Raw genomic sequence first — 18,198 nt, forward strand, 5'->3', positions numbered from 1 at the left:
TTTTTCTAGAGTCACAAAAAAACATTATTACACAATATGCCATATCACATGACACTACTATTTTGGGAATAATTACACACAGAGAATACATTCAAACAATATTTTATTATACACATATGTGTATACATAATTTATGTAGACAAATGATTTCGTCCTACACCTTTTGTGAAGTCATTCCCAAGAGCCATAATAGACAATAAATCAATACATCACACGTGTTAAAGGCATACTATGCAACATTTTTCAGTTAATTAATGTGTTCCATACCGTTTTGGATGATTAAATGAGTCATTTCAGGTCGAACAAAGGTTTTCTCGGCCGCCCTGGGGGTCTGTGGGGGAAATACCGCACTTGCAAGGAGCTCACGGCCCGCACACACAGAAGTCTCGCTTTACGGTGAGAACTCCATGTGTTTTTGCCCTGCCATTCACTATATGCACGCGCGAAAGCAACAACAAAGAACCGCGTGTTAACGTCAAATAAACATGCACGCATATCGAGTTTTATTATTATTATTATTATTTTTATTTTTTTATTTTATTTATTTATTTATTTTTTTTTATGTTGGCAAGACGCTACCGCGGTGGCTGCGGCTTGGCGAGGCGAGGCGGTGGCGGTGGCGGTAGCGTCTCGCCAACATAAAAAAAATTAATAATAATAATAATAATAATAATAATAACAGGCGAGGTGGCGGCGGCGGCGGCGGCGGCGGCGGCGGCGGCGGCGGCCGCGGCTTGGCCGCCTCGCCAAGATAGCTCTGCGGGAAGCTTGATGTTCATACCTTCACTGTGTTAGTCATTGTTTGTACTGCCGTTTTTTCCACTTTTTGTTGCGTTCGCCTGTCTGCTAAGCTGAAAACAACCGCGCCTGGCTTGACGGAGAAACCAGAACAGCTGAGCATCTTTATGACAGTGCACTTTTACTTTCGCCCTCTGGGGGGAGCCTCGCTAGAAAATCAACCCCGGTTGCATAGTATACCTTTAAGATACAGCTGGCTGAGATTATACACCTGGCCAGTAGGTGGTTTCGTGTGCACATGAAGCTCCAAGAAATTAACCCTTTCTCGAACCAGTTGGCTCAAGTGGTTCAATGCCTCATAAGGCATCATCTCACCATCACTAGTAGATGGTAGAACCTGACAGCTGTACATACACTGAGAGAGGCAATAATATGTAGTGAGTTCAGCAGGTGCAGCGACTCTACTAATCCGAGCCGCTGCAGGTGTAGCTGCTCAGACCTAATTGCAGGAGCTGAGCTGAGTTGTGCAGGCAGAGAGTGACGTCACAGTCACTGTTGACAGGGATCTCAGTCATAGACAGGAAGGAGCAGAATCTGTACACCTTTTTGAGCAGGTAAGAAAGACCAGTCCATTTCAGTTTTCTACGAAAGAAGAGCTGTCGTTGAGCCTTTTTCACCAGGTGAGAGGTGTTCCCAGTCCAGAAGAGGTCAGAGCAGATGTGAATGCCTAGGAACATTGTGCTGTCCACATGCATCAGCACCTCCCTATGTATGCAGAGAGGGGCATGTTCAGGGGTGCTACTAGGCATGAAGCTCTGCTGGGGCACTGACCCCCTACCACATATCCCCCTCCTCACACACACACACACACACACACACACACACACACACACACACACAGTGCCCCGCCTGGCTACATTCCTACCAAAATCACCACTTGAGATGTTAATGAGTGTAAGAGCATTTTTATTTTAACAAACATGGACATTTTAAGAGGGCAGCGAAAACCATCACCAACTATGATAAATCATTAATGCCTAGTTTACAAGGGTTGCAGTTCAGATGAAAGTTCAACTCAATCTGAACTTAGTTTTTTATTTTTTGAGCATTGAAGTTCAACGCCTATTTTTTTTTTGTTTTTGCAAAGCGGTCAATGACTTGACTGTGACTCAGCTTTGAAATTTCTTCCTTCTCTACTGCTAAAATAGCAAGATGATGAAGCCTGTCTTGTCCCATTGTGCACCTCAGCCTAGTGTGGAGCCGTCTCAACACACTGAATGACCTTTCACAGCTGTTGACTGCGATTGTTAAGGAGATCTAAATGACCTGCGTCAGCGTTGGGAACATGATGTTATCCAGCAAGTTAAAAACACACTGCATATCCTTGATTGCAAGGCTTTCTTTTTTGGAGGCTAGATAGTTTTTGGCCACTAAAACCTCCTCTGATTTCAGACTAATATTGTAATGATCTGCCAGACCTTGGAGGAGCTCCTCAGAGAGAAAGCTGTCTGATTCTGGGTTACAGGCCTGAATACCTCTGAGAATTTGTCCATTAAGAGATGAAAAACGCTCATCCATATCTGCAACCTTCCCGTCAAGGCAAGGGAGATGCAGGTTTCAGATGTGCACATCTGTTTCAGAGTGTCACACTCAGCTCCCTTGTACGCTGTAGCCTTAGCCAGGTCTACTGTTTCACTCCGCAAATATTTGTGCAGATTCCCAGTTACAGACAGAAAGACCTTGAACATTATTAACGGGTATGCTGTGGAGAATCTGCTTAGTTTCATGTGGAGTCCCACTGCCATGGAGGTGTTAATGCTGGAAAGGCACTGAAGAACAGCACGGAAGTCCTGAACTGGGTATTCACAGATCACATCTGATATGACCAATGGGTCTTTGACAACTGTACAAGTTCAGATGGCACCAAACCCAACTGCTTCTGCACCTCTCTGAAACTGTGATGGTTTACAAGAGAAACACCGCAAAAATGAGTATTCACTCTGCAACAGGTCAAATAAGTTCCTGGCCTCTGGTATTGCATGGTAGGTGTGAAACAGCACTATGTTTGACTGATGTGCATAGCAGTTACGTTAATAGACTTGCTAATAACGTTACCAACTTAACTGGCTAGCTTAAACAGCTAATTCATCACCAGACCATACCTCCATTTCTCTCATCTCTTTGTTTTACTTCTCTATCTCTGTATCCATCTACACAAGTCATGCGTTAATGCCCAGTTTGTATAAGGTAATTTGGTTTCACTTAAAAAATAATAAAATTGACTACGCATTTTAGTAGAAATATGCTTCTTCTCCCGTCTGAATTATCTGAATTGATGCATGATAAATATTTATTGTTGCTGAAAATGTATTGTAGCATTTACACTGGGGCACAGCTCATTTATACTGGGTCATGTACCCCAGTAAATGGGGCCCGGCGATGCTGATGGGCATGTTCTATCTTGCTGGACCTCCTATAGTCCACTGTGAACTCCTTGGTCTTGCTGGTATTCAGGATGAGGTTATTCTTGGAGCACCACGGTGTCAGATTGTGGACCTCTTCTCTGTAAGCGGGTCTCATCATCGCTGTATATGAAACCCATTACAGTGGTGTCGTCCACAAACTTCACCACCATGCTTATGGGGTGGAAAGCAGAGCAGTCGTCGGTGAAGAAGGCAGGGCTGAGGACACTACCCTGCGGCATGCCAGTGTTGAGGATTAGTGGGGCAGATATGAGTTTCCTTATCCTCACCTTCTGGGGGCTGCTAGTGAGGAAGTCACTGATCCAGGTGGATAATCTCAGGTTGTGGAGCTTCAGAGCCAGCATGTCTAGGAATCCGGTGTTGAAGGCTGAGCTTAAATCCAGAAATAGCATCTTAACAGTCAGAGCTGTGTGAAGTGCCGACAAGACAGCATCCTCTGTGGAGTGATTCTCCCTTTAGGTGAACTGCAGGCTCTCTATTCTGGCAGGGATCACGTCCTCGCTGTACTTCAGGAGGATCTTCTCAAAGCGCTTCATCATGGCTGGAGTCAGAGCAACAGGACGGTAATCAATGAGAAAGGTGATATAAAGTATTGACTACAAATGAAACTAAATTGAAGCAAACTAGTGGTAAGGTGTGGTACTTGCCTTCACAAATATACATCGCTAGAGCTCCACCTTTGTCTTCATGTGACTTCATTCCTGTCGGCTCTAAAGAAAGAGTGGGCTGCTGGCTCCACCTTGGCATTGGGGATGTTGTAGTCCAGCCACATGGCTACACAGCTCTCCAATTTACGTGAGGTGATCCACAGCCGGATCTTGTCCATTTAGTCAACTAGTGATCTAACATTGGCCGGTATGACTCCATCAGTGCACTAACGATCAGTTGTTAGCCTAATGGTCCTCTTTTGCACATGAGCACCCAATTTTGACACTGTTAAACTTGTTGCGAAGGTACTGCTAAAAAAGTTTAGCTGTAACTCCTCAGACGGAAGAAGTTTCTTGGGGAAAAAGGTGCCCATCCAGAGGACCTACTCAACTTTTTTATTTTTCAACCTGGATTATTGCGATGCATCAGGACATTGTTCATGCTTTTATTTCCTCTTTTTTAGATTATTTTAACTCTCTTTTTAGTTGTCTTAACAAATCTGCTGTCACACATCTGCAGTCGGTCCAGAACGCTGCTTTGAGGCTTTTAATAGGAATCAACAGGTTAGGTTACACCAGTTTAATCATTGTCTACCTGTGATATTTAGAATTGATTTTAATTACAGCAACAAAATGTTGATTTCTTATTCTTCTGGCCACACTCTTCTATCCTTGGCCCAGTACCTCCTGTAGCCTTAACCTTGACTCCTATTCTCTTTATCTCCACACAGATATTTGCACCTGACATTTTATTAGCTTTTCTTACTGTCTTTGTTTTACATTAAGCCATATGTAGCTCTATTTTACTTGCACTCTATAAAGCACTTTGTGATTTTTATCTGTGAAAGGTGCTATATAAACAAAACTTACTTACCTACTCACAATTAGGGGCATATACATTAATTAAAATCCTCTGAGTACAAGCTGCCAGTAACTATCAAATATCTACCATTTAGATCAGATACCACATTAGAGAAAACAAATGGAATTGATTTATGTGATAAAATGGTAACACCCTTGGATTTACCATGAAATGCTAAGTAAAATGTTTGATCAATCCACCTACTTTTAATTTGTGAATATGGAGTAATAATAATAATAATAATACTTATTATTATTACTATTATTATTATACATTTAATTCATTTTATTTCTGAAAAGACCCAGACTCAGCTCTCTGTCTTCATTTTTCTCAGCTGCTCACCTCGTATGGTTGATTCTCTTAAAACTTTTCAATTCCTGCAATATTTTCAGGTACTAATGTTAGATATATAGCTGAATTTGATCCATTTTGGATATTAATTCTAGTGCCCCTTCCTGTTATTGTCATCTTTTTTTATATATCCTTTTCCTCTTTCACTACCTCTCTTGAGTAGTTGTTTTGCAATCGGAAGGTTGTGGGTTTGATTCCAGCTTCCCCTTGTCACAGTGTCCATTGAACATGAAATAGTCCCAGCATGAAATCCAACAAAGCTTCTTGTATATATAAATCAAGCAGAGCACTATGGTGAAAGCAGTAAGGTTCCACTTGTGAAAGTAAAGTAACACACAGACACAGACACACACACACACACACACACACACACACTCACACAAAAGAATGGTTAATGGTAACTAGTTTTCTACTAGTTACACAATGCCATGAGTTGGGCGCCATCTCAGATCATCTTGTCCCTGACCAAGGCAAAGCTGTCAGGCGGCTTGAGGTACACCTAATTTTCTGGTTAACACAATTGGTTAATCAATCATTAACACTGCAGCATTTCAGTGTGAAGATGTGGTGAACACAAAATTTCAAGTATCGCATCGCAATGGGGAAGAAGGGGGATGTAAGGGATTTTGTAGGAGCCGATCTTGATCTACAAGGCTTTTCAGGCAAAATAATCTCTTTGACTGCAGAGAAAACATCCAAGTGGAAGGCAGTTGTGTGGATGGAAATGCCTTGTTGATGTCAAAGGTCAGAGGAGACGGTTTTCGAGATCATAGGTTGCTCAAATAACCAAACGTTTACAGCCAAGGAAGAATAGCACCTCTGAATGCAAAACACATCAAACCTTGAAGCACATGGGTTACAGCTGGAAGCGGCACACCAAGAGGCACTCCAATCAGCTAGGAGCAAAAGACAGTAGCTAAAATGTACACAAAATCACCAAAATTAGAAAATAACAGACTGGAAAACGTTGCCTTGTCTGATGAAGAATTCATTTGCCCCGCAACAATTTGGCATGAACAACATTTAAGCATGGATCCATCCTACCTTATATTGAACTGCTGGTGGTGATGTAATGAGTGTGGGGGATGTTTTCTTGGTGCACTTTGGGCCATCAGTGACAGCTGAGCAACAATTCACTGCGCTCCTATGGCCTCCACAGCCACCAGATCTAACAGAGTACTTTTAAGATGTGGTGGATCATCATGGATGCACCAAGCCAAAGTGAATGATGCTGCTATGGCCACATGAACTGAAACTTCTGAGAAATGTTTCAGACACCTCTACACAGTTCTGAAGGCTCAGCCCAGAGCAAGTGAGGTGCACACAATAAAGTGGCTGGTGATTTTATACTGCAATTAAATTATACAGAGATGGACCCTATTTACGAATAAGGCGACTTCTGAATCTTATACAAGCTTTCCTATTTAAAATGTTATATATGTATATCCTTTTCCCTCTGCTTTGCAGTTATGGAGTACTTTGTGTTGGTCTATCCCATAAAATCCAAGAAAATACACTGATATAACATTTGTGAAACTAATGCGGCCCATTTACCATAAAAGGATCAGCTTCAAGGTTAATTCGTTTCTTATCGATTTCTGCTATTCCCGACTGAGGAGGTGGGCGGGGCTATATTTAAATAGCAGGCCGCTATTGGCTGAGAACTGCTGCGCACGTGCTCCGTCCCCCCGCCTGTTGACTGGGGGGGTTCATAGCGCTCGAGCCACCGCAGCGCAGCAACAGCTTCCAAACCGCCGCCGAGCTCCAACTGAGCAGAGGTCCCGCAGACTGACAAACTGCAGCGTCTCTACGAGCGACGGCAACAGCAGCCATGGAGGAGCAGGCGCGTTTCTTCCTCTGGGCGCAACTTCTCACAGCTTGTCTGGTGTTCGGGGTGAACGGTAAGCGGCTACGACAGTTTTCGTGTTTGTTTACAAGTTGAACGGAGCTCGTGAACGGTGCGGGACAGCTGAGCGACGGACGCTGTTCTCTGCAGCTGTTCAGGTGGCTGTCCTCACGAATGAAGTTAACAGCGCGAAACTATTAAAAAAAAAACCCGGGTAATGTTAAGATTTGTTTTGTTTGTAAGGGTTCAGTGCTGCCTGCCACATCGTTAATTCAGTTTAAAAAAAGAAACATAAAGAGGATATCAGAAGTTGATCCAATCCAAATGCGCAAGTGGGACCTTTAAACAGAAACACCAGTTGTTATGCTGACTGTTAAAGTCCACTTCTTATCTGAGCTATAAATTACCGATTCGTGTATTGACGAGAATTTTATATTAGAAAGGTTTTGAGCTTTTTTTTAAGTGTATTGCAATTTATAGGCTAAAAAAACCCAAATGCCTTTAGGTGTTTATTTTATTTTTTTTGTGCACTGACCCCCTCTTAAGTAGACATACAGGCTATTATGCGTGTTCATTTTTTAGCCTCGTCGCTTGGCTTTGTTGGCATTTCCATGCATTGAGCACATTTAGGCCAGTGAACAAAAGGTAAAATGGCTTGACTCCCCTGCCTCTATTTCTGCTCACCGACATACCCAGGAACAGGAAGTACTTTTCTATGATGGTGGATTTTCTTTTTTTTTCTCCCAAATCTCCTGCTGTCAAAGAGAGGACTGCATGAATTCTGTTGCCAGATGTGGCTTTGTGATCAAAGCTCATTGAATGTTGTTTAGACATTTAAAGGTACAGCAACTCATTAAACTAATTGAGCAAGTTTTATGCACATTGCAGTCAAAGCAAGTGCATTTTGGCTTTTTTAAGTGTCAACACCTTTACTGAACTCTCTTTGGTATTGATTCGTTCTAACTTGGGCATTTAGAAGATATCCTATTTCTTTTTCTCCAACTGATGACAACTGTGCATAAGGTATTTTGAGCGACCGCTTTCCTTTGAAATGAAACTGGGAAAACCAGAGGATACCAAACAAAGGGAATGCCTCTCAACATGTTTTTCTCTGCGGGTCTTGGATGACAGTTGTGGAGAGTAGGTGTGGTATGATTAGTCATACGTCTGGATTCTGTTGTCAATGGATGGTGAACTCCAACCAAACAAAGTTTGCCCTATAGTCTGGAATATTGCCGAATGGGAGAGATTTGTTGCTATGTTGTCCTGCCAAATGCAAACATGGCATTTATACAGGGGTTTAAAAAAAAAAAAAGCTGACGGTGGGTTTTACATGATTGGTACGGTTCAGCAGGTTGCAGGTTGCTTGTCTATTGCTTTAGCTGCTGAGTGGAGAGAAGTGGAAAACTGTGTTCTGTGTCAGGGCTGAGACAGGTTTTTTTTTTCTTTCTTTCTTTTTTTCCTCACAACTGAAGCACTTGTGTTGGCTAAGTGAACCAGGGCTAAAAATAGCCCAACGTTGGACCAATGGGGTAGCTTGAGCATGTGTTTGTGTATAATCTTCGTCTGTACGGTGTATGTACCCTTCAGTAATAAATCTGGTGCTGACTTACTTGAAGAATGAAAAGAAGGGTTTTAAATGGCTACATATCACCTAGATAATGCTGATCTAAGTGTCTCGCATTGGATACCAAACAGGAATCTCATTGATTTCATTAATATGATCCTGTGTCTGATAAATGGTTGCTCAGAAAACAATGCATTGTTGTTCATGTATCTTCAACGTAGGGTTTATGAAGGGCAGTTCCTTGAATGAGATATTGGTTTTGTGGCGCAAGTTGTTAAAGTGTTGGCTGATCTTGGAATGCATGAAATGTGGGTCTAAAAGTGAAGAAATTAAACATCGATGCCTGCCACGCTTTATGAAGTGCGTTTTTTTTTTATGATGCTGCTCTTGTGCCTGTGTGCATGACACGAGTAGGAACACACACACACACACACACACATTACTTAAGTGTGAAATATTTAACGCTGAGCCAATGGTTTGGCACCAGATTCTCATTATATTAAAACTGCCACGGTTTTTTAATACTCCTGTTGTATTTACAAAACGTATCACATGATCTAAGTATTACATCATCTAATAGCCTTTTATATAAAGCAGGCAAATACAATTATTCAACGTGCTGTTAGAATATTATACTAGTTGTTAGAACTGTGGCGTTCAGTTTAACACTGATTTATTCATGCTATACCTTCTTTATTTTGCCTAATTTGTTTAATAGCAGTGCTGCATTACTCTTGGCTTTTTTTTTTTTTTTTTTTTTTCTGGAACATTTTCTAGTAGCTAATTTAAAAGGTTTTAAATTGTAGGTTTTGTGTGATAGAGAACTTTGGTGTGCCTCAATGCTGGTACCAGCCCATGTGTGAACAAACGTTCTTGTTTGTGAAGGTTTTACATAGACCAGCCAAAGAGACGTTGAAGAAATTTCAAAAATATATTCTTAATTTATTACAAAAAAAATCCAACAATAATTCAAAAATGATAAATTGGGGCCCAAAACTCAGGTCAACATAACAAATTACAACTCAGGGGTCCGTTCTTCGTACGTCGCTAACTCAGTTAGCAGGATTTCATTGTTGACGATTTGGCATGATCTTGGATCGTTTGGTTCTTCCAAAGACATCCTGCACTTGTCATAGCAACATGTGCGCCAGCTTAAGCCTGCTCCAGAGCAGGCTTATTTCATGTAAACAAGATTAGATCACGGCTGTAGAAGCGGAGGAGATAGGGAAGTCTGCCGTAGCCATGTCAATTTTTCCGACAGCAAACTGTTGCGGAAGGTGCAAGAATAATTTGCAGAGTTTTTCGAATTAATCGCGTATTGCGCAATAGACAGCATCCTTTAGCGCAGCGCGACAGTGTAATTGTAGAGAGATTTTTCTTGGTGGCTGTTATAAACAGACAAACACATCATTTAACAGTGGTTTTTAAAGAGGAAAAAGTGATATTGGAGTCATAAATCTAAAATATTTAAGTTATTTGTATGATAGTTTGCTTTTTATTTTTATCATATTCAAGTGTGAAGATTTGTTCAGGCCATTTTATTGTGAAGTTTAGTTTTACTTTGAAAGGCTTGCATCCTGTCGAGCCGTATGTTGTATTAGAAAAAACTACGGATGGATTATCTAGACACGGAGCAATGCAGTTTTACCGTGTAAACTGTGTATGACTTGGAAAAGGAAGATTTTAATTTTTTATGGATAAAGATTTTTTTTTTGTTAAAATTCCCAGTTTGCATGCGTCCTTTACTTCCCGTTTCTAAGGAATGACACTGAAATTTGGATCTCTTGACATAACAAGTGCCTTTTTAAAATAAAGTATAATAATTAAAGGCTACCATTTTGTAGAATATTCTTGTATTTCACTTTTACTTGTCCCCATGTTCTAGTGGGTCCCGTGGAGGCTCTGATATAAAAGAACAAATAATATCAAATTATTAAAATGCACAAATTCATACTGTAGAAAGTGATAGAAACATCTACCATGGACAGTATTTACGCATTAATTTGTCTGCTGCTTTTTGCAGCCCTCTCTCCTGGCTTTAGCAGACTTTGAGGTGTTCGTTTTAATTATTGACTCAAATTCGGCATAACCTTCCATTAAAAGCTCTTGTTCTGCTTGGGAGAAAAACTGTGGGCGTTCTTTGCTGAACAGCCAATAGCAGCGTTGCTGATCAATGTTTCTACTATCGATACATTTCCCCTTTTAAACAAACGCATGAACGCGCAGTTGTCTCAGATAACTCAATCCAGCCATACTAATCATAAACAACAGGTGTGTTGGAAGAACCCAATTAGCCGGATCAGGATTAGCCGGATGAAATCATCTTGGATGTGTCATTTGATCTTGGATGTTTTAAGCAACGTACGAAGAACGGACCCCAGGTAGTAACACAAAGAGCTCAAGCAAATCAGCTGATCAGACCACTGTTACCTTAAACAAGGGGGTAATTAAATACACAAGAACTTAAACAAATATTGGTCAGCACATTACTAAATCTCTAAATATTAGAATTGAACTTACTTCCAAAAAGAATAAACATTAAAGAAATGGCAAAATTAAAGGGAACAAATTTTCCCTTCCCCTGGCAAACAAATGGAACGACCCGCTGAGGAAGTTTGACAGCCATATAAGGACATCAGCTGGAGCTGGTCTGTAAAATTTCAGCAGCAGGTCCAGAGGAAACTGGCAACTCAAAAGAAGAAATTATTTTGTTGCATTTAACAAAAAACAAAACAAAGAACTGACAAAGTTAACTAAATGTGTGCACAGCAAATGGTTAACTAAAGAGTCAGACTAATGAAAACAATTTTAAAGAAAAAAAATGTAAACTTTTTTTTTTCTTCTTTTTTTTTTTTTCCCATATACAGTGCTCTGTATACAGTCTGAGTTCGCCCAAGGGCTCAGGTAATCATTAGCTTAAATGGTCAGATAAACAGTGCCCTGCTAGCTCAGCACCGCTGAGCCTACAGTGGGCTGAGGTGAGCTAATCTTCATCAGCATAGATGGAGTGTCTGTAGAGTGTAGCATGAGCTAAGGTTCTGATTGGGTCATTAGTTTGGTTAGGAGAGGATCACTCTTTAATTACTTGCCCTTGTTTAAAGTTTAACCCCCCCCCCCTCCTCCAGATAAACTTGAAAAACTCAATCAAAGCGGTGTGGATACACAGGAACGGGAGGGGGCTGTGTGGGGTGGAAGCAGCCATTAGCTTGATTTGCCATATTCAATCATGGGGAGTGAGCAGAGTTATGCTGGTAGTCACGCCACGGTTCAGTCTTTTGAGGTTGGTGATTTATATTCATGTACATTTTTATATAATATATATTTGGCCAGTTTGGTTCTGTCTAATTGCCCTTGATGCACACATCCTCATGTATATCCTTGGTGACTGTAATCTTAAAGCTCATGGAGAGTGAGGGGACATCGTGCAATGGTAAAGTATAGCAGGCTAGGTGTGTGTGTGTGTTGTTGTTGTTGTTGTTGTTGTTGTTGTTGTTGTTGTTGTTGTTGTTGTTTTTTTTTTTTTTAATTTTTTTTTTTTAAATAATTTCAGGACTCAGCAGTAACATCAAAATTGAAACATTTTCTAGATATCGTACATAAGCTTGTGGCTGTGTGTATCAAATATGAATGTTCAGTAACAAATCTGACTCTTCCCATCTGTCTGTGTTGGGAGTTCCCTCCAGGCCCCTGCCTTCTGTAGCACACATTACTTTAGTTTTTCACTAAATCTTTAGAACAGCATTTCCTTTTTTGGTTGTTTTTTCTTTTTTTTTTCCTTCCCCTTCATCCTATTTGAATTACAAATCACTTCCTTGATCAATGTTTTATCACAATGTGGAGGATCTTCTTCTAATTTGGGAAACTTTATTAATCTGTCGTCCCACTTTCCAATCTGCTGTGTTGAATATTTTACACGCTGCTGCGTGAGCTTCAACACTGAGCCAGGGAAACGTCTGGCAGCGCATGAATCAGAGATCACAAATTGTTCATTCATACCAAGGTTTTTATATAATCCAAAAGGAAAGTGATGACGTCAGTTTTGACATCGGCTTTTGGCTTCAGGAGAAATCTTTTTTTTTTTGTTTTGATTCCCAGATCGGATTCAGTTACTGTACTTCAGAGGAAAGTGTTATTGTGTTGCTAGTGCGTGACTCCAGTGTGTATTTATAGACTTGCAGAGCCGGAGCAGATGGCTGTGCTCTGGAGCTGCAGTCGCAGATTACAGAAAGCTCACCTGCAGCTGGAGTCATGCTGATCTCAAAATATTACTGTTATGAAGAGTAGCGTGACTCTGCGCGGTAGCCATTTCTTATTAAATCCACTTCCTATGACACTTCAGGGTAGACTCCTTTCTCTTCGCACCTCCTGCTACCCACTAGCTCGTTTTTAGACTAAATGGGCTCCGCAGGCCGCCCTAATGAACGTCAACACATCCTTTAACGGTTTTCACAAGGCCTGAGAAATCCTGGCGTGTGGGTGACTCAGCCCTCGCTCCTTGGCTTTCCGGAACACCGAGTCCTACGCGGTCCTGTCTGCTTGCATGGGGCCAGCATACCAGGGTGTGCGACGGTGCAGAGAGCCAAGTGTGTTCTGTTTTACACGGCACACGATATGAACGCTGACTTGACGCGTGATTAAACCTACAGGTCGTGTCCGCCGCCGTAACGATGTTTCCATTCTTAACATATTCTGCGTGCACTGCAACGTATGATCAGACCTCGACATAAGAGCGTCACGTGTTTCACATCCTTCATCACATGATGGAGATCGCTTCTCCAGAGATGCTTTGATCAGAAAGCAGGCCGTGGCCTACGTCAACGATCATTTCTAGGTGTAGGAAGTTAATGACGTTTTCCAGGCATGCCGTGGTGGGGATGCGGTGTATGGAATAACTTTTATTTTTGTTGATTTGCACTGTTTCAATACCACCTTTTGTTGAACTGTTGCTATTGAATATTATTTTACTGAGACGTTTAAAGTTTTTTTTTTTTTTTATTTATTGGTGATTGAGATGTGGTTTGATGCAGCTGATCCTTGTTTCCAAGGAAGATTTCTCCCAACGTAGACTGATAATAGTGATTCTTTTTTATCTATTGTATTTTTTTCCCTTTTTTTTTTTTAAGGTAATTTATTTTACATATTTTTAATCCCTGGGCAAAAGTTAAATATTTTTTTTCTATACTACAGTATTATGATCTTGCAGACAAAATCTGCCGCAGCTCTCTAATCGAGCTTGGAGACAAGTTTGGCCATGTTCACCATCGTGTGTGTGTGTGTGCGCGCGCGCGGTGACAGATAAACCTGAGCGGCCTTGATTGTCGCAGGTCCAGATCTTGACTTTTTAATTATTGCCTTGACCGTATGACTGTGGGCAAGTTTAGGAGAGTAGATGTTCTTGTGGCCATGTCCTGACAAACATGCCTTACTCAAATGGCATGTTCTGCTACTATTTTGAGGAGATGCTAAGAGAAATGGCTGGATCACATCATTTTTAGCAAAACTGAAACTCTTGGCTTGCTAATGAAAAGCATGGTCAGCGCCGTTGTCATCCTTGGCATACTCGGTTGCATTTATTCGTAATGACTGTAATGATTTATTTTCCAATTGAATATTTGTGTTTTTAAAAGGAAAGATTGGATTTTTTTTCTTCAAAACGAGAAAAACGAGCCACTAGTGCTGTGAAAAAAAAATACTTTTTATGTCAACACACCTTTACTAGGGTGCCAATACAGTTTGAGCTCACTTTATTGAAATCTCATCATAGTAATATTCATCGTGGTAGTACTCTTGTGAAACACTGATTTTTATTTAATAATTCAATAATGGATTCTGGTAAAAGATTACATTTTTGCAGATGAGTATTGAAGCGGAAAGTAACCCATGACCGCCCCCCCCCCCCACCACCATCAAATACAAGTAGGCCCTCAATGTTGCTATATAATTTCTTATATCTGCTTTTACCAAACAGTCCTGAAGTGTTGAGTGAACAGGCAGTCTCGTAGGGTGAGCTTGACGTTGTAATGTTCATGAAGGTATCTTATTACAAATAAGATGGTAACTTTTTTTATTTATTTTTATAAAAAAATAATGTAACAGGAGTTTAGACTTTTGTTACATGCTCATTTAAGTCTTTTCAGTGTAAACTGTTTATGTGGGTTGTGGTCATTGGACCAGTGTGTTGAGTCACTCGTAATAACATCCTCTGCAGTCGTTTACAGAAAACATGCTCGGTGCTGTTTTTTCATTCAGAAAAGATTTATCCTGATTAGTCCAGCCAAGAACAACTCCCCCGTGAAGTAAACTGCCAACGTAATGGCCCGTCTGCTCTCCCCAAGCTTAACAATCAACGCTGCAGTTTCAAACACGTAGGATATTTAATAGTTAGCCTCTTTAAATGAATGTTGCCAAATGCTCCATTTCTGACTCACTGTCTGGTTTTTGGGGCGCCTCATAACGCCCCCTGACCTCTGTTTTGGTTGGTTTTTTTGAGGACAGGGTTTTGTCATTTGCAGGTAACTCTTTATTAAGGTATTTGAGTCCCTTTCTTGGCCAGGGGCAAACTGGGAAAGGCGCAGACCATGACTCATATGGCTGCAATTCCCTCTGGGACGTGTTTTTCCTTCCTGGTGAAACTCTGCATGCCTTCCTAATGGTGGTCAGGGCAGATCTGGCAACATACTGGGTACCTTTATCTCGCCAATATAGTTTTTGTTTTCTTTATCGTTTTAGGCTGTCCACATTAAATGGAGAAGTGATAACATGCATGCTAAAGCTTGTTTTTGTTACTGTGGCATAAAAACACAGGGGATTTATGAGGAAGTATCTAAAAGTACACATATGAATAAGTCTTTAATAGGCTCGGGGGGGGGGGGGGGGGGTTGCATCCCCACAGCTTTATTGGACTCAAATAAACAAATAACTTTCCCATGCACATTTCTTCCTAAACCAAACTGAAACTATACTCTGAGAAATAAAAAGAAGTCCCCTGAAATATAAACCACAGCCTTTTTAAAAACAGAAAACAAAACTGGATCTCCTTGATTGTGGGACATGGCAAGCGTCTGGTTTCCTGTGAAGAGAGAACAAGCCATATACAACAAGCCAAGCAGGTTCATAACACAGCAGCTTGTAGTTTAAATGAACTGAAAGTCAAACTTCAGTGTCTGTGGGGCTTATGCATGTTTGTCTCTATTCCTCATTTAATTCATGTGTGGCTTTTCCAGACAGTCTCATCCTCTTTTTTTTTTTTGGGAAATTTCATAGAGGTTTTGGTGGTTTTTATCTTGGCGGACAACTTTGACCGTTTCATCACTAATTCCATTTCCTTTAAGTGAAGTCATGCTCGGACCTGAATTACTCCTCGGTTGGTGCAGCCCACAAACATTTACAACGATTGGTAAATAAGATGAACAATCTGTCTAGTTTTTGTTTGATTTGACTGTTTTCTAACAGCTGTGGTCAGATTGTTCCAGGAATCTGTTTGGCATGCGAAGGTTTCCTGAAGGGAGTTGTGTGCGGGCATAGGAAGGGAGGTTTCATTCCCTCCCAAAGATAAACAAACAGCGACTTTTCAGATAAAGATGTGTTGTTGGTGCCACTTGGACCAATCTCTTAAGAATCCCACGAGATGTGAACACGCTCAAAGGCCTTGACATTGGATACATCCCTGCTATCCCACGATAGACACAGGAAGTGTAGTTCTCGGCTAAATGGCCAAACGGGACACAGTTAGACTTTTCTTTTTTTTTTTTTTTCTTTTTTTTATCAAAGTTTTTAACTAAAAGGGCAGAAAATTGGAGAAGCTGTTGCCCCTCCGTCCGGTTTGCTTAGATCTAAGTGGTAAGTGGGGATTGCTGGGCTTCCTCTGCCTCCTTCCTCTTCCTTTTGCAACCAGAACAACAACCATATGGAATTTCTTTCTATGTAAGCTAATGAATGTTGTAGACTGAGCCTTCATTCAGCAAGCTGATCAGCACTGTGCAGCAACACGTGGGGGTGGGGGTGGCTCTACTTTATGCTCAATGCGACCAGGGAAGACAGCAATCACTGGCATCTTCTCTGGCATCTCTGCAAAAGGTTTTCAGATGGACTGGTATGAATAAAAGGTTTAGAAACAGTATCTTTTTATTTATTCAGTTTTAATATACCTTGACCTCAGTAAACAGCCCATGCCTATTCTACTGTGAAATAGATTTACTTGTGGCCAACCAGCATGACAACTCTCAAGAGGGACATTTTCTACTCTACGTGCCTCACTTGGCACTTAATGTTTAAAATCATTACGGCAACGTTGGATAAATGTGAGGAATGGTGACTTCTTTTGAAATGGAAACCAGAGAGCTTTGGTCTAAAAGGAACACAGCTGTGCGAATAGGTTTAGCAAAGTTGCGTTTCAGCAAACCACACAGTTTCTGTCCCGTCTATTAGACTGATATGCAGTTACAGTTTAAAACATCAGGTGTAGCTGGGAGCTTAAACGCAGAATTAGCCAAATGGACTCTTAACAGTGTCAAACAATGGCTAAGGGCTGATTTATTCATTTATGTTGCCTTGTTTTAGTCCTTGGCCGATGGCTTAAACATATCAGAATTTCAGTAGTAATAAACACAAGGCCATCTGTTAAACTGCTCAAGCTTGGTCTAAACAGGGTTACGCAACAGGAATGTCATCCGAAGAGGAGCATTCGGTGTACAACAGACTGGCTAAAAAGGATAAGATCTGTGTTTAATGCAGACCCAGTCAAAGACCAGACCTTAGCCTGAAACGCTGTCATTTAAACAGAGATTTAAGTCTTAAATGGACATCAGGGTTCAGATGAATGAGCCATGTGCTTTTAATGTAGACGGTTATTCCAAGGTATTAATACTATTCAAAAACTTCTCTAAAATCATTTAGATCATGGTGGTAGTTTATTTTTGGGTTAGAGATGGTATAGGGTTTATCTTTGTTAAATTGTGACACAACTCACTTACTTTTTGTATCATTTTCACACACTGAAAAGTTTCGAAACCCTAACTGAAAAGGCTTCGTTGTCTAGATAATTACTAAAGACCAGAAATCTGAAATTGATTCGGTTCTTATGCCTTCAAATGGTAGCTTAAAATTATAATTTTTTTTCTCTACCCTCAGCTTCAGCTGAGATGATTTCCCTCATGAGAGAGGAACGGCAGGTTGTCGGCTTCATGCCTGCCTGGTGGTGGAAGTATCTAGTGTCTGTGTTGTTTACAGGCTCGTGTTGGCTTACTCAGCTGTTCAGATCATCACGTCCAACCTGCAGCAGGCTGTTTGTCATCCAGCCTAACAACAATGCAGCAGTGTGAAATACAAGTGAACAGAGAGTTTGTTTTTCATCGTTTGCTCCTCAATGTGTTTAAAACATTGACATAGTAAAACTTTTAATGGCTAAAATGTATAAAAATGCAAAATACATAGGCAGTCTACCTAAAAGTCTCAAAGCTGCAGTGAATGTAACTTTCTTGTCCAGAACTAAAGGCCTGGAAATATACCTATATCAAGTATTTCCAGAGGTTTAAATATCGTTGCTCTCCCCTCTGCCTGCAGGTGACCTTTGTCCGGAGAACGTTTGTGACAATGGAGGAACCTGTGTGACTGGCACAGGGGATCCATTCATTTGCATCTGCCCCGATGGCTTCTCTGGAGAAACCTGCAATGAGACAGAGACAGGTAAGTTTACTTCTCTCACC

General features: G+C 40.9%; 1 protein-coding gene across 4 annotated transcripts in view; it reads left to right on the forward strand.

The window, feature by feature from the left end:
* The first annotated feature begins 6,799 nt into the window (after positions 1-6,799).
* mfge8b (milk fat globule EGF and factor V/VIII domain containing b) overlaps positions 6,800-18,198 on the forward strand; it is a 28,063-nt gene continuing 16,664 nt past the window's right edge. For 2 of the 4 annotated variants that reach the window (XM_012862509.3, XM_012862513.3), the window contains exons 1-2: positions 6,800-6,982; positions 18,056-18,178. In XM_012862509.3, the coding sequence (XP_012717963.2) occupies positions 6,913-6,982; positions 18,056-18,178 (193 nt within the window). In that variant the 5' untranslated portion in view covers positions 6,800-6,912. The remainder of the gene's footprint in view (positions 6,983-18,055; positions 18,179-18,198) is intronic. The other 2 variants (XM_012862512.3, XM_012862514.3) reach the window with 1 other exon arrangement.

The sequence above is a fragment of the Fundulus heteroclitus genome, chromosome 2, assembly GCF_011125445.2.
Source record: "Fundulus heteroclitus isolate FHET01 chromosome 2, MU-UCD_Fhet_4.1, whole genome shotgun sequence".
In the NCBI taxonomy this organism is placed as follows: Eukaryota; Metazoa; Chordata; class Actinopteri; order Cyprinodontiformes; family Fundulidae; genus Fundulus; species Fundulus heteroclitus.